The sequence below is a fragment of the Eleutherodactylus coqui genome, chromosome 8 (genome assembly GCF_035609145.1).
Source record: "Eleutherodactylus coqui strain aEleCoq1 chromosome 8, aEleCoq1.hap1, whole genome shotgun sequence".
Taxonomy (NCBI): Eukaryota; Metazoa; Chordata; class Amphibia; order Anura; family Eleutherodactylidae; genus Eleutherodactylus; species Eleutherodactylus coqui.
In genome coordinates, this window is record NC_089844.1 from 63,135,398 (window position 1) to 63,152,081 (window position 16,684).

The following is a 16,684-nucleotide window of genomic DNA, read 5'->3' on the forward strand; positions in this document are numbered from 1 at the left end:
GTTTACTGCGCATGTGCGCCGGCACGGGATGCGGGACATCGGGCAGCGGTTCCGGAGGTGAGTATGGGGTCTCTGGGGGGGAGCCGTGACGGACTCTGCTGCGGAATTCTGCTTGCGAAGCCCATTACGGCCTTGGGCACTAGGCCTTAGTGTCGCTGAGGGTCGTCACAGACTAAACAGCCAACAACAACAACAACTCTAAATATATGTATATATATATAGAGAGAGAGATGTTGTTGTTACTAGCTGTTTAGTCGGTCACGACCCTCGGTATATATATATATATGTGTGTGTGTGTATATATGTGTGCGTGTATATATATATATATATATATATATATATATACATATATGTGTATGTATGTATGTATGTGTATATATATATATATATATATATATATATATATACACATATACACACATCTACAGTGGAATATATATATATATATATATATATATATATATATATATATATATATATATATATATATATATATATATATATATATATTCCATGCGCCCAGGACGAAGTGATTTCCTTCTCCTCAAACACACAGAATAGGAGAGCGCGAACAGCTTGGACTGTAACGCTCCCTGGGAGCCACTAGAGGGAGCTCTAGCGTTCCTATTACGTGTTGTTGTGTTTTTCCCCCCTATGGAGATGCATGCTGGGAAGTGTAGTTCGATGTGGCACGCCGGGTAATGTAGTGACAATGTGCAGCGGACTGGCTGGTGAGTGTAGAAGGCAGCTTGTGATGTGAGTGACAGGGAGCTGTATGCTGTGCCCGAGCCCAGCGCTGACAGGAGAGCGGCGGACACAGGTAACTGCATGCATGTGAGCGCTGCCAGCCCCCTCATGCTGCCCCACTAGGAGACACGTGGCAGAGTGCCAGTCCCAGGGTGCTGCTGTGGGCACCAGTGGGCAGTGTCATGTGTGCCACACAGGAGTGTGTTGGACTGCAGAATCAGGGTGGCTTCAACATGTTGCTATGCCTTGTTTGCCCCATTGGCTGCTGGCACCCTGTATGCCCACTGGGCACCCACGTGATGTGGCCATTCTTGGACTACCTACCTGTATTGTTGTGCCAGGGTGATTTGCACCATAGGATGCAATGCCTGCTTATAGAGATGGTGCCAGCGGGCATCCCAGGGTGAGAGGTGCCCGCCGATGTTGTGCATCAGTGACCCCATAAAGATGAATCTCCATACTAGTCTATGGGCAGCGATGTAACGGGACCACCGGCATGGGGTGACGAGAGGCACGGAAGGTACCAGCACCGCTACTAAACCCCGGCCGAACGGGTCCTTCTTAGGATGGAACCAAACGGAATTCATTGGCTATAATGGGGTCCGTTCGGTTTGGCTGAAGGAAATGGCGCTGGGGTTACACGGGACGGAAATCCCGCGGAATGTCTGCAGCGGGCACGCAAGGAAATTCTGCGAGATTTCCATAGCAGAAAGGCCGCTTTAAATCCCACGCGGGTTTTGAAGCAGCTTTTCAGCCTGTATCCACTGCGGAAACATTTCCCCATAGAAGACAGAGCCCAACGCGGAAACGGCGCCAATATTGACACGTCATGTCAGTTTCCATGCGGTTTGTCTGCAGCGTTGGAGCGAGATTTTTGCAACCACTTTGCTGCTTAGTTCTTAGTTTTAAAAATGGATGCAGAACCTCCGTACATGGCGTCCGCATGGGGATTCCGGAGCAGTTCCGTCCCGTTTGACCCCAGCCTTATAAGCCTAGAACTTTAGTTCTTCATTGCTGCAGTATATTGTATAAGCGATGGAACGATTGCCAGTACAAGTCCCCTATGGAGACGAAAAAACATTTAATAAAGTTTTTTGTTTTTTTTTAATTAGTACAGTTAAAAAAAAAAGTCTTGCATTTTGCCCCGTCTGTAAAAATGGGGGGGGGGGGAGCGTAGGCATGAGCCATTAAAATGATTTATCCAGCATGGTAAACGCCATGAGAAAAAAAACCGTAATGACAGAATAGCCTTTTTGGGTCGCTTTGCCTCCACGAAGAAACTAACTAAAAACTTGTGTGTACCCCATAATGGTACCTATTAAAAACTACAGGTCGCCCTCAAACAGAGCCCTCGCTCAGCTGCATCCATGGAGCAATAAAAAAAAGTTGTGGAGGTCAAAGAACGGGGACTGAAATCTAAATCTATATATATATTGGAATACAACATGTTCAGGCTGCCCGTCCACAGGCGATGGTCATAGTGATCACACCCGCGGATCGCGCTGCGAAAAGCTTTCCATAGGCTAACTATGCAAACCGCAGGCCGACGTCCACGAGCGGAGAATCATAGCGATTCTCCGCTCACGGGATTAAAATCGCGCCATGCTGCGATTTGCCAGGATTCTTCGCGGTGAGCCCCTCTGTTAGATAGGCTCATCGTGGAGACCTCTCAGTGCTCCCCCCTCCCGCTAGCGATATTCGGTCACGGCCGTGGACAGGCAGCCTTAGTTTGTTCCTAATGTGATCGTTCTTGACTATTTACTACATTTTTATTGTTTGAAGGTTTGTATTTTCCTGAAGATGCTTCCTTTATCATTGGTGAGAATATAATGTTTATCATCCCACAGGGTAGAATCCGTTATTATGGATCCAGACTGTGAAGTGGATAAGAAGCAGGAGCCTCCAGAGGGGGAGGAACAGGAGCCTCCGGTGGAAGAAACCCCATCCCCTTCCGAGGAGCCGCCTGCGCCCAGCGAGGAACTCAAAGGATGGAAGTTCTTGCTCTTTTATTTGTGCTACTATGGGTTCATGACTCAGCTCCGCCCCGGAGAGAGCTTCATAACGCCATTCCTTCTCAGTCCGGAAATGAATTTTACCAAAGAGCAGGTATGGGTTCCATAGATTGGCTACATGACAACATTTTAGGCCAGGGTCATCCCGTGGTTTGGCCGTGCCGTTGAGGCATACCGTCTTTTTACTGCATCAGGCTGTGTTTGGCGGTCAGTTTTTCTTTTCTACCTGCAGTCCGGAAAAACGGACTGCAAAACCCCATAGACTGCAATAATAAAAAAGGAATGCTATCAATAGTTTCCGTTCTCTTCAGTTCCGTCATGTTTCCGTTTTTGGATAATAAATGCTGACTGCAGCATTTTTTTCTGTCCTTACAGTGGAACCATGACGAATTGATCCTAACGGAAACAAGTAAATGGCTAAGGATGGTTTCACATCTGCAACCGGGGTTCCTTTTTCCTGCTCCGTTTAGGAAGCAGGATAGAGGTATCCAGCCACCCGGCCAATTGGATCCTTCTTGGGACGGAACCAAACAGCACCAAATGGACACCATTGACTATAATGGGGTCCGTTCGGTTTCTGCTCAGCTGTCTGGCTTTTGGCTGAAAGAAACAACGCTGCATGATGCACTTTTTCTTCCAGATCTGCGGCAGAACCTCCGTCTGGAAGTTCCAGCACTGATGTGTAACCACCCTTAGTGTGCATTTTAATAACGGATCCTTTAATTAAGGGGGGAAAAACAGACACTTGGATGCATAACTGAAGCAAACTGACCACAATCTACTTGAAAATGAAGACAGATCTGTTAAAACCTAAGCACAAACGCAGGATGCAACTAGTTTCCGAACACCGGAAGGCTGCCTGTCCACGGGCGTTATTGAATTGCGTTCCCCGCTGCGATAATCCGGCCGGGAGTGTAATGTACGCATTTTATAGCAAAGCACAGCCCCTCTGTCCACGAGCGGAGAATCATAGCGATTCTCCGCCTGCGGCCGGCAAATCGCAGCATGCTGTGAATTGCCGCCATTCTCTGCGGTAAGCATGTCAGATAGGCTGACAGCAGAGATCCGACTGCCGGCTCCTGCTCCCGGGCGGCGGCTCCTGCGGCGCATATCGCAACACCTGTGTACGATACGCAGAGAAATAGAGCATGCTGCAATTTATTTCTCTTGCTTTTCGATATGCCAGTGTTCACACGCCGGTGTTCATGGATAATGAAAGTCCATTCACCGCGTATCACAGATCAGTGCAAGGCACACGTAATACACAGATACAAACCCGGTAGACGTGAGCCCTCAGACAGGTTTGATAAATGAGACCCATTGGATTTATGAGTAAACTGCTGCGTGGGGAACCCCCCTCCGGAGAGGACTTTGGTCGGGACTTGAGTGATATATGGCAGCGCCGTAATCCATCCATAGCTAAAGTACATCCAGAGGCTATCGGGAACTGATTGCAGTCTAATGCCAAGCCTTATAACCCACAGGGATTGTCTTAGCTTGTTCTTAGGGATTTTCACCCCTGCTTTACTTACTGAGGAATGTAGTAAGCAGCAAACTGCTGTGAAAGCATGCGAACTGTAACCTTTGTTCCCTCCTTAAACCCAGACGGCCGTCACCGCGCCACAAGCTACCTATGAGTTAAAGGGAACCTGCTCACTGCTAGCGAAGGACTGGCCCTTGGGCTGCTGTCAGGAATAGCAATTTTAGGAAATGCACAGGGCTTTCTACTGAGTTTTTCTCCTGCCCCCCCCCCCCCCTACAAAAACTTTTCTTTTTCACTCTTATTTTTACTCACCTTTGGCACTTTTTTGGCTCTGTAGTGGTGCATGCTCTAAATGTGGCTCCTCTCCAGGCTTGTGCCAAGACAAAATGTCTGCGAATGAAACGAAAAAACACATCTCTCCTGCAAGGCTGGACTACTAATTTGCATTGTCATAAGCTACTGTAATGGGTCATTTACACGGGGCGATAACCGCTCAAACGTCATTCAGGCAAACGAATCTGAGCGATAATCGTCGCGTGTAAGTGCACAGAGATCGCTCGTTTTTCGTTCGCAGGATCTTATCACTGACTTTCAGCATAAAAACTATTGCTGGATCGCGGGCTTGTCGCTCTGTGTAAACGCTCCTCGCTTCATATGGAGGGTGAAGCGAGAAGTCAGCGATCCGGGGGTGAAGCGAGAAGTCAGCGATCCGGGGGTGAAGTCTGTCAGTGTAAACGCTCTGCACGAGCGCTGACGACCTTAGCAGTGACGTCAGCGCTCGCGTAGTTGTTTACCCAATTGTCAGCCCCTGTAAAAGGGCCATCAAAGACTTACTGCTTCTGAGGGGTCCTCCAGGGGCTTTTAAGTGTGTCTATTCCTTTGGTAGATGCTCAGGCTGCCCCAACATTCTCTACATTGCTCTTGTGTGTATTACTAAGTCACCACTAGGGCACGTTCACACGGGGGGGATTTGCTGCAGATTTTCCATGTGGACCCTCCTCATTGAAAATCCCCGACATTTACAGTAGCCCAAGAGTGGATGAGGTTTTCAAAATCTCATCTACACGCAACGGAAAAAATTCACACAAAACCCCTGTGGAAATTGACATCTGGTGCAGAATTTAAAACCGCAGCATGTCAATGTTAGCACCGGATATTCTGTGGAACGAGGGCATAATTCCACACCAAAATCCATATTAAAAACTGCCAAAATCCACACCAAATGTGAGTTTTGATGCAGACTTCCAGCTGCAGAGCTGATGCAGAATATCCCCTGCAGACAATCTGCAGCAAATTCGTTCCATGTGAACATGCCCTTAACCCCTTAAGGACCAAGCTGTTTTGTACCTTGAGGACCAGACACTTTTCAGGGATTTTACCCATGTGGTGTTTTACTGCCTCATTTTGTTAGACGTTTTAATATATAATATGTATGGTTTTGGATCACAGGGCGCATACAGCGACGATTTTGGTTGGCGTCGGCTTTGGGTTATTTTCTTTTATATGTATTTATTGTTGTTTTACTTCATGTAATTATGTTTCTATGCTCTATGTTCCCCATGACGTCATATAAGACCTCTGGGGGACATTCACATGTTTGTTTTTTATTTGACACTTTCCCACTGTAGCTGGGGCATCCAAATGAGCCCCAGTTACAGGAAAAACATCCCCTGTAGTGACAATAGTCACTGGCAGAGCTGATCAGGGTCTGCTAAGACCCTGCAGCTCTGCTGTGCTAGGAAATCCCGGCAATCACTTGACTGCCGCCATGATTAGTGGATGAAACACTTCCACTTTCACTTCTTAGTATATAGCTCTGTGTACTCAGGAAAGGAGAAGGCAGAAGGGGTTAAAAACCCCTCCTGCCTTCTCCTTCAGGTTCTCAGTGGGACTAACAGCTGACAACCCGACCTGCTTCTGATTGCTTGCAGAAGCAGGGACTTTAATCCTCCCGCCGTATTTTTAGTACTATAGAAAAATACAAATTGTCCTGCAAATTGTCCTGCAAAGAAAAACTGCTACTCAGAAGGAAAGATAAGAGTTATGATGTTTTGAAAGTGGGGAGGAGGAAAAAAAATGGCCCTGTCATTAAAGGGGTTCCATCATAAAAAAAATTCTACACTTACCTATTTCTTCCCCATCAGTCTACTTACCAGATCCTCACCTCACCTATCTTCTCCTGTCTCCTGCAGTCTGGGGGGAGGGGAGGGGTGGGGGGTATCACCTCACCTCCAGCTGCCTGATTCCTCTCCTTCCTGTGAGGTTACGTACATTCACAGGCAGTCTTCTTCCTGCCAGCCAATGTACGTTACGTCACAGGCCAGCAGGGGGAGTGCCGATCTACTGCAGAGACTGCTCATAGATAGATTAGTATTCCTTCCTAGCCAATGAACACCGTGATCTTCACTTAACCGGCCCAGAAGAAGAATGTGAGGAATGCAGCCGTCGTAACAAGCCGGGCTGGCGTGCGATGAGGTGACCCGTGCGCACTGCAGAAGCTCAGTGAGGAGGAGATTTGGTAAAGAGACCGACGGGGGAGGAATAGGTGAGTATGGAATTTTTTTTTTTTTTTTTTTTTATGACAACATTCCTTTTAAGGGGTAAACTAGTAGGGTTTACAGTTGCAAGAAAAAGTAAGTAAACCTTGTGGATTTCTGCATTCATTACTAATGAAATGAGGGTACAACGTGACAGATTTTGTTACGTTCTGTCTCCCGTTGGCCGTGAAGCCCATATTGGGTCGCTATTCTCTCAGCTCTGTATCGCCAGCTTGGTTTTATATCCTTTACTGTAATGATTATTCAGTCCCAGATAGACTGGCTCTTCCTTTATTACCTTTGACTCCCCTCCTGTTTGCTATCTATTTAACCTAACCCTCCTTTTATTTTGTGTCTTTGTAGGTCACTAATGAGATCACTCCAGTGCTGAGCTACTCGTACATGGCGGTGCTGGTGCCGGTCTTCCTTCTAACTGATTACCTGCGGTATAAACCAGTCCTTATACTCCAGAGCCTCAGTCACATCTCCGTCTGGTTGTTGCTCATCTTCGGAACAGATGTCATTGCAATGCAGTTTATGGAGTTCTTCTACGGCATCACCATGGCAGCCCGAGTGGCATATTCTTCATACATCTTCTCACTGGTTTCCCCTTCCAAGTACCAGAGGGCCGCTGGGTACTCCCGGTCTTCTGTGCTTATGGGGGTATTCTTCAGTTCTGTCTTAGGACAGTTGTGCGTCACTGTAGCTGGCGTCCAATTTATGACTCTCAACTACATCTCGCTGGGTTTCATGTCCTTTGGCCTGATCCTCACTCTTTTTTTGAAACGTCCCAAGAAAAGTCTTTTCTTCAATAAAAGCATTTCTAAGCAAGAAAATGGGGTTCACCGGTCGGAGCTCCAAAAGATGAATCCTGAAGGCAAAGGTGGTGGAGGGTTGTGCTTTAAGTGCAAAGACTCTGTGTTTGTCCGCATGCTCCTAGAACTGAAAGGAACGGTACGTCATCCCAGACTACGGATCTGGTCGCTGTGGTGGATCTTTAATTCTGCTGGGTATTACCTTATGCTGTACTATGTGCAGATTCTATGGAATGAGATCCATCCCACCAAAAACAACCGCAAGGTGTACAACGGTGGTGTTGATGCTCTTTCTACATTGCTTGGTAAGGTTCCCACGGAGAACTTGTAAAACCTTTGTATTTTGCATCAGTTTCTTAAATGTTAATATCACAGTAAGTCAAGGTAGTCATGGTCAGAGTGTAGTAGTATGGCAGTCAAGTGGGTATTCCATTGTATTTTGTAGGCTAGGGCTATATGGTGACCGTGGAAGTGATCTAGATTGCGAGGTTTTCTTTATGTTTACGCCCTTGGTTTAGCTTTCTAATGAGTGTACCATAAAAGCAAAATGGCAATTCCTTAAAGCAACCCTCTGGCTGAAGCAATTTTCTAACTACCTGATACACACTGTGCACTGCTCTCCGATTGGCCAGTGCTGATCACATGAGCAGCTCCGGCCAATCAGATGATGGGTATTGTGCATTGGTAGTCTAAAGTAACTATTGCACTGTAGAGGTTAGGTAGTCTGAAGATTGCATCGGCCATCTTGGATTCCTGAAAATGGGACCTGGAACGGATCAGAGGCATGGCACAGAAAAAAAAACTTTAGGTAATGTTTCCCGCTTCCCCTCCAATTGTGGGATAGAATTTTGTCACTTTAAATAGGGGTTTTAGGAGTTTTCTCGTCTTTAGCTGTAAGACTAAGGCAGGCTGCAAATTTGCACTGCGGAATCCGGAGCGGGTGTCTGCCCCCGGATTCCGCAGCAAATGCCGCCCATAGCATGCTATGGCAAAAGGCGATTTCCTCTACAGGAGTGAAAATTGGCTGCAATTTTCCGATCACGGAGAGGAAGTCGCACCATGTTGCGATTGTCTACGGCTTCCGTGCAGACGACTTCCGTTGAAGTCAATGGAAGCCATCCACCCCGCAACCCTTCCGCAATCATCAATGCGGAAAGGTTGCGGGATCCGCGTCATCGACTAGCCATGGCCTGGCACAATCTGTACAACGCATGTGCGCTGGCACATCTGCAGCACAGACTAGAAGATGTCAGACAGGTACGCTGGGGTCGCCCCGGCTGTGTGCAAGGAGCCTTCAGCCAGCGCTACACAAGACCTTTGGCCGTAACACCCATTGCATGGCCAAAGATTGCAGTATTGTCTTGCAAGATCATAACCTGAAGTAAATGTGGTTGCATTGCGTCTCACAGGTTGTTGCAACTGCAGCCTGATAGATCTCAAGAAATCCAGTGAGTTGGGATCTCTTGCGATCATCGCAGCAACTTGCGAGTCAGTGCAGCTTTACTAAGTCCATGTTCACATCTGCATCCGAGGCTCCATTTGGGATAAAATCTCAGTCGAAATAGCGCAGCATGCTCCCCTACTGTATCTGTGAAAATGCTGGGCAGCATGCTGAAAGCTGGGTGCACCCTATTTTGGTCAGCGGGGTCCATCTGATAGCATTCCATTTGGCACTTCTGGAATTTTTGTTGTTCAGCTCCAAGGATGGAGCCAAACAATGGAAATAAAAGTTCTTAATTAGAGATGAGCGAGTATACTCACTAAAGCACATTACTCGAGCGAGTAGTGCCTTAGCCGAGTATCTCCCCGCTCGTCTCTAAAGATTCGGGGGCCGGCGCGGGTGACAGGTGAGTTGCGTTGGGGAGCGGGGGGGGGGGGGGGGAGAGGGAGAGAGACACCAGGGCAGCTCCACTTTACTTTTCTGGTACCCTGGAGAAGCTTCTGTTCTCTACATAGAAAGTGATTTCCAGCCTCCAGTAGCTCATCTGACTGTATCAACATTAGCTGTCTGTTTTGAGGAGGTATTCCCGAGATTGTCTTTTATTACTTAGGGTGCCTGTCCACGGGCGGGTTTTCATTGCGTTCCCCCGCAGCAATAATCCGGCCGTGGGGAATGCAGTGAAAGCTCTCCATAGCGGCTTGAAAAAGACCTTCGGGTTGAAACGTTGCCTGTCTGTTTTTGACACATGGGGCAATGAATCGTTTTTCTTGTTTGCACCTTTGCTGCTGCCGCTGTCTTTATATCTGTCAGATAGGCGGACAGCGGAGATCCGTCTGCCAGCTCCTGCTCCCGGGCGGCGGTATCCCGCGGCGGACAGGCAGCCTTATTCATAGAGATAGGTGGTAAAATTCTAATCGATGAGGGTCTCACTGCTGAGACCCTCACCGATCCTGAGAATAGGGGTCCTGTGAACCCCCCCCCCCTTCTCCTCACTGTGGGCTCCCTGCACACTCCGCAGTGAGGAAGAGCTGAAATGGATTGGTGCAGCTCCACTCATTTCAATGGGTCTGATGGAACTAGCTGAGTACAAGCGCTTGGCTATCTCTGGCGGTCCCATTGAGGATAACATTCACTGTAAGCAAGACAATACATTTATGAACAGATTTTATCTGTTTTCAACCAAATCTAGGTAGTGGTATTTCATGTGATGCTTTTGTATGCTATGATGTTCCGTTGTTAACTCCAGAGCAATATGAATACTAATACTTTTATTTCCACTTCCAGGAGCGATGACCTCATTTGCTGCAGGATATATCAAGATCCGCTGGAATCTCTGGTCGGAGTTGGTCATCGGGGTGGTCACCGCTTTCCAGGCCGGACTTCTTATGCTCATGAACACCACCTCGAACATCTGGGTGTGCTACATGGCCTATGTCCTTTTCCGCGGCTCTTACCAGTTCTTGGTTCCTATTGCCATGTAAGTAACGCCTATGTTTGTGCTTTAATGTATACTTGTGTTATATGTGATCTCTGAGAATTCTGCATTTTATTTCCGTTCAGCTTCCAGATCGCTAGCTCTATGTCCAAAGAACTGTGTGCACTGGTGTTTGGGGTTAACACCTTCTTCGCCACAATACTGAAAACCATCATCACCATTATTATCGCTGACAAGAGAGGCCTGGCTCTTTCTGTGCACCCTCAGGTAATATAGGAGACATGTTCTGTTTTAAAAGGGCTATCCTACCTACTGCCGGGACCCCCTCAAGAATTAGGAACAGTGCACCTTGAGTTTGCCGGACTGCCGCTCCATTCACTTTTATAGGACTTAGTCGAGTGATGTGCTTGGCTATCTCCCATGCAAGTGAATGGAGCGGTGGTGGCTTGCACACCACCACTTCATTCAGCGACCAGATTCAGGGGGCACTGTTCTTGTGATCCCAGCGGTCAGCCCCTCAGCAAGCAATCCTATATCACCTAGCCTGTGGATAGGTAATAAATGATCTTGGTGGGATAATCCATTTAGCAATTGTACATCTGTGGCACTAGGTGGCTGTAGCTCTTGCACAGCAATGTAAAGGCGATGTACAGCTGACGCGCTGCTGCAATGCCCAGGATGGGAGCTAACTCTGATCCCAGCTGTTTCCCACCTTGGATTTTGTGGTCAGTGGTGATCGCAGCAAAGTTATTTATCACAAATTGAGGACGTAGAACAACTGAAAAAATGGTGCCAGAATAGTTGTTTTTGGGACATCCTGATAATTGTGCTAGTGGAAACTTCAATTTCTTGTCTGTTATCATTGGGGAACACAGCAAAGACCTTGGGGATAGCTTCTGCCACTAGGAGGCGACACTAAGCATAATAGTGTTAACTCCTCCCACTAGCTATACCCCCCTGCAAGCATCATGCTAGCTCAGTTTTTTGCTTAGTGTCGTAGGAGGAAGACTGTCTCACCTACAGAGACTATTTTTTTCTTTTTCATTTTTTGCCAAAAGACAAGGGAATAACAGGGAGGCACGACTCTCCCTGTTAACCCACCGAGGACGGCGAACAGAGGTGAACATGCAGGCCCTAACCTGGATGTGACCCGCCAGCCATAGATCCCCCCCCACCCCCCCCCACCCCCCCCCCCTTCTCATGGTCCGGCATCCCGGACTCCTGCAGTACTCTGGACCGAGTTGAGCCTTGCATCGGTAGCTCCCCTATTGCCCCTCCTGCAGTTCCCTGCAGCCAGCGTACCGCAGCGTCCGTGTCCAGGATGACACGCGGATGGGGCCGGCCAGAGCCACATGCCAAGTGCGCTCTCGCTACGGCACGAGATTACATCCAGCAAGGATATCTTGTCTTACTGACAGCAGCGTCCAAACTGACTGTCAGCATTACCCGGCCTTTCTGAGTCCTGTAGCACCTTCCATACACAAGGAGTGCTCATACAGGGAGTCCCTGAAGTCATGGCTCCTATCGTCTGCTCCGGGCTGGGTTGAACATTGGCCGACTACTAGCTCCCCTGTATCGTCAGCCAGCCTACCACAGTGTCCACATCCAGGATGCCACGTGGACGGGCTGGCCAGAGCTACATACTATGTGCGCTCTCGCTGCAGTACGAGATTACAGCCAACAGAGAAGCTCGTCCTACTGACAACAGTGTTCAAGCCAGTTGTCAGCATTACCCCGGGCTTGCGGAGTCCTGTAGTACCTTCTATACCGGAAAGAGCACATACACAGGGACTCTCTGGACGCAGCGCCCCCACATGTCTGCCCTGCACCAGGTTGAGCCTTCACTAATAGTAGCTCACTGGTTGCCCCTCCAGCAGTCCAGGATGACATGCGGACAGGGGCGGCCAGAGCCACATATAAGTGCGCTCTCGCTACGATACGAGATTACACCCAGTCAGAGAATATCGGTCTTGTGGCAACAGTCTGTGAACTCTTGTCAGCATTCTCCTGGCTGCCTGAGACCTGTGGTACCTCCCATACCAGAAGGAGTACTGTGCTCAGGGAATCCTCCGAACTCGTCGCTCCTCGTGTATGCTCCGGTCCCGGTTGAGCCATCACTATCTTCAGGCGCCTCTCCGGCAGTTCCATGCAGCCAGATGTACCGCGGTGTCTGAGTCAAGGAGGACTCATGAAGAGGGGCGTCCAGAGCCACGTGCTATGTGCGCTCTCGCTACACGCCAAGATTTAAATCCAGACTGAGAATATCTTGTCCTACGAACGAGGGCTCGATCTGATGGTCAGCATTGCTCCAGGCTTGCTGAGACCTGTGGTACCTTCCAGATGGAAAGAGTACTAGTCATAGGAACTCTGCAAACACATTGCGCCTTCTCCCTGCTCTACAGCGGATGAGCTGAGCAGCAGACCTTTACCTAACGGATATTTCTCCCGCGATGACCAACTGCAGTTCTTGCAGGCAACCTTACTGCAATCTCCGATAATAGAACCGCAGGCTGGAGCCGTCCACAACCTCATACTGTGTGCGCTCTCGCCACAGACAGGGACGTTTTAGTCAAAGCATCTTGTCCTTCGCACAGCCCGGTCTAGGTACAGTGGCGATTCTGGGTCCCAACTCCGACAGCGAGATGGGGAACTATAGATACATCTGGGGGGGGCCCTTGCGGTCAGATCTATGACATGCTGATCTGCTGGGAGCCGCTCCCTTTCGGGCGGTCTCTAAACTGCAAGGAATCTGGACGACTAGTTCTATCAGCCGCGTACATTCGGATGTGGATAGCCTACGGGCATGACACCGGTTGAGACAAAGTTCCCTGCTGCTCCTGATGGGTGCAGAACAGCCCACGTTTCCCCTATATGTGGATGGGCAGATGCGGCCCATAAGGAGAACTCTAATTCAGACCAGTCTCTAATTGAGCTACTGGAGCATTCGCCACGGATCGCATTGGAAAGTTAACGCGTCCAACGGAGTTAAGTTGGACGGACCCAGGGGCACGCTGTGATCCTCCTGCATTCTGCGTGCATTATTGCTTGCAGGAGACCGTGAGACATGCTAGGCTTGTACTGTTGGCAATCCTTGGCGGTCATCCCTTTCTACTACTGAGGTTACCTCAAAAGGGACCAGCGAGATTCCCGTACCAGTGTGCCCTTGCTGTGCGGCCAACTTCTTGTGCCTAGTGGTTCATGCGGTTGCACCGATAGGTTGGTAATCAACCCAATCCTAGTTAACTAACCCGTCAGTCCCTATCCAAGGTTAGACTTCGTCGGAAGCCCCCAGGATTATGGGGTTGAAGGATCTTTTAGCACGAGTCCTTTCGATCTACAGCTAACCAAGTAGTCGACGGCATGGCTGGGGACGTACAGATACGCGCCATTAGAGCCAGGCTGCCCTTCAGCTATGCGGCCCGGCTCCAGAGTTCAGACCTTGGGTCCTTGGTCCCCCACATTCTGGTGGTAGTCGGCTGCAAGGATGACTCCTTCAAGATAGTCAAAAGGTAACCAGGAACCTTTCGTCACAAGTTCTGTTCAACGATGATCAACACGGGACTTCAACCAGAAGCGGTTATGGATCACAAAGAGTTTTTTTCTTCATTGGTGGCCGAGATCGTCCCGCTTCCTCCCTCGGAAAGGTGCTATTGACAACCTGGAGTTATATGAAAGCTGACGTACAACTAGGTCGAATGTGGGAAGGCATGCAACTCCCCGAAGTTTCGATGCTGATGGCTCCACAGCGTTTTTTTGGACGCTGACTTTGTACCGAAGGTTGTCATCGAGAGACAACAGGCCGTCATGCAGCTACGTTCGTGGAAAATTAAAAAGGTTATAGGACTTAGAATCCAGCAACACAAAAACAAAACGAGCCCTCGTACTGCTACACAACAGAAAAACAAAGTTATGGCTTTTGGAATGTCAGGGTGGAAAAAAACTGTGTCCTTAATGAGGAGCACCGTACATGTATGGCACTGCTTGGCTGCCATTGTATTGAGCGGTTGACACTTGCCCTCTATTGTCCGAATCGCCCATCTGCGACAAGATCGTGAGCTGCTTTTCAGTTGCAATGACAGTCTGGGACCATGAATGTCTTACTAGCTTACCATAACTGCAAGCCATCCCCTATCCACAAGATAGGGGGTAATTATCTGATTGGTGGGATCCACGGAATGAAGGAAACAGGGATCCTGTGTCCCTCTGTGAACGGAGCAGCCGCTGAACATGCGCATTGCCAATCTGTTCATCTCAGTGGGACTTCCAGAGACAAGTGAGCGCTAGAACTCTAATATCTCTGGCAATCCCATTGAAATGAATGGAGCGTCAGCGTTCATTCTCGACTCCTGCTCCATTCAGTCAGGGCCCCTGTCATCGTGATAGGTTGCAGTCTCAGCGGTCTGACCCCACCAACCAGACAGTTATCCCTTATCCTATTAAGAGGGGATAACTAGAAATCTTGGCACAACCTATATATATATATATATATATATATATATATATATATATATACACACACACACATAGTGTTAGTGGCACTCGTCAAAAAGCATTCTAAGGGACCTTTCAGATGGGCAAAATGTGTCCGCAACGTACAGAAAAACCTGCACCTAAATCCATGTGCCTTCATGCAGCTTTTTGATGCAGAATTAAAAGTGGTTTAATTCTGCCTGCAATTCGACATCAAAATCTGCATTCAGACATGCAGGTTTTGTTGCGGATTTCCGCTCGTCTCTAAAGATTCAGGGACCGGTGTGGGTGACAGGTGAGTTGCAGGGGGGAGAGAGGGAGAGAGAGATCTCCCCTCCGTTCCTCCCTGCTCTCCCCCGCCCCCCCCAAATCTTTAGAGACGAGCAGGGAGATAATGTGCCTTAGCGAGTATACTCGCTTATCTCTAGTGATCAGTAATGGACATGAACAGAGTTACTCAGAAGCTGGCTTGTTGTCTGACACTTTTTTTTTCTTTCTTCCAGTTTTATGTGTATTTTGGCTACTTCACAGTCTTGGCGGTAGCTTACCTTGTTGGAGCGGCCTGTGTTATCATCAGATACAAGCGCCAGGAGCATGTGGAAGAAAACCAACCAACCAAGCTGGAAGAAACCACCGAGCAAAAAGTGCCGACTGATAAATCTACTATCGAGTCGCATGCATGAATCCAGTTCATGGCCAATCGTAGGTGAACCGCGGTCCAGTATTGGCACTTGCCCAGCATCGGCCTGCGCTGCGTGCAGACCTGTCACAGTTAGATTATATTTAGGTATAACGAGACTTAGTTGTGCCGCATGGAGGTACATCTTGTACTTCGTGCCGCGGGGGCTCACCGTCTTGCGCAACATCGCTATGAGAGTTGTGTGTAGGCTGCTAGGAGTCTCGGAAGAATGAACCGTTTTACCAAGACCAATGAGTGCGACTTAGAAGTAAGAATCTCAGGGATTTGGCGTTGCCAAAAAACGGAGGTTTTTGTGATCTTGGATGTCAGCGATTCAAGTATTTAGTATTAGAAACCACTACTTTTACCACCTGTCTCCGTGTAACTGTGAATGACTCTTGGATTTCTGGGAACTGACGCCAATAACACAAGTGAATAACTAATGACATAGGAAGCCCTGATGGGAGACGGTCATCCGCTGTAGTAGACTCAGCCAGTTGGGATAAATGTGACCCCACCAGATCTGCCCATACGCACGTGGTGAATTACGGTTTGCGGGGAGGCAGTTATTTTCTATTCTGCACAGTGTTAGGAGTAATGTGGGGCGCACTCTCGGGGGGTACAAGTGCACTTACCATTTTTATTACTGTCTGTATATATAATAAGAATTGGTTTGATTAATGTGGTTTGTACATCTGCTGTACCTTTTGGACCAAAATAAACACAGGAAAACACACAATTCGTTGTTTTTTTTAATTGTAATGCTTTGGTCACGCTTGCTTTCTTTTATGCATTTTTATGGTATGCTTCTTTTTTTTTTTTCCTTAAAATTAAAAAAGGATGTCTATAGGGCCATGTATACGGGACGATTATCGCACAAAATTAAAACGAACAAAAATGCACAATAATAGTTACATCTAAATGCAAAAACATCATTTACTCTTCATTTATTTTATGTTATCACTCACTTTCAACCAGCATAAGGGTGGATTCAGACGAACGCATATTGGCCGGGTTTTCACGCCGAGCCGATATACGTCGTTTCTCTCTGCAGGGGGGAGCCTG

General features: G+C 48.2%; 1 protein-coding gene across 2 annotated transcripts; it reads left to right on the top strand.

The window, feature by feature from the left end:
• The first annotated feature begins 669 nt into the window (after positions 1-669).
• Positions 670-16,358, top strand: SLC19A1 (solute carrier family 19 member 1). Of its 2 annotated transcripts, none has more exons than XM_066575737.1 (6): positions 670-731; positions 2,595-2,853; positions 7,143-7,899; positions 10,320-10,512; positions 10,596-10,737; positions 15,444-16,358. In XM_066575737.1, exons 2-6 carry the CDS (start codon positions 2,611-2,613, stop codon positions 15,621-15,623), a joined length of 1,515 nt encoding a protein of 504 aa, XP_066431834.1. In that variant the 5' UTR covers positions 670-731; positions 2,595-2,610; the 3' UTR covers positions 15,624-16,358. The 2 variants fall into 2 exon arrangements, with proteins under 2 accessions (XP_066431834.1, XP_066431833.1); XM_066575736.1 differs by having other exon boundaries at positions 672-820.
• The last annotated feature ends 326 nt before the right edge of the window (positions 16,359-16,684 follow it).

Coding starts and splice junctions, on each gene's coding strand:
- SLC19A1 (XM_066575737.1), top strand. CDS start 2,611: ATGGATCCAGACTGTGAAGTGGATAAGAAGCAGGAGCCTCCAGAGGGG. Junction 2,854..7,142: donor TGAATTTTACCAAAGAGCAG/GTATGGGTTCCA, acceptor GTGTCTTTGTAG/GTCACTAATGAGATCACTCC. Junction 10,738..15,443: donor CTCTTTCTGTGCACCCTCAG/GTAATATAGGAG, acceptor TCTTTCTTCCAG/TTTTATGTGTATTTTGGCTA.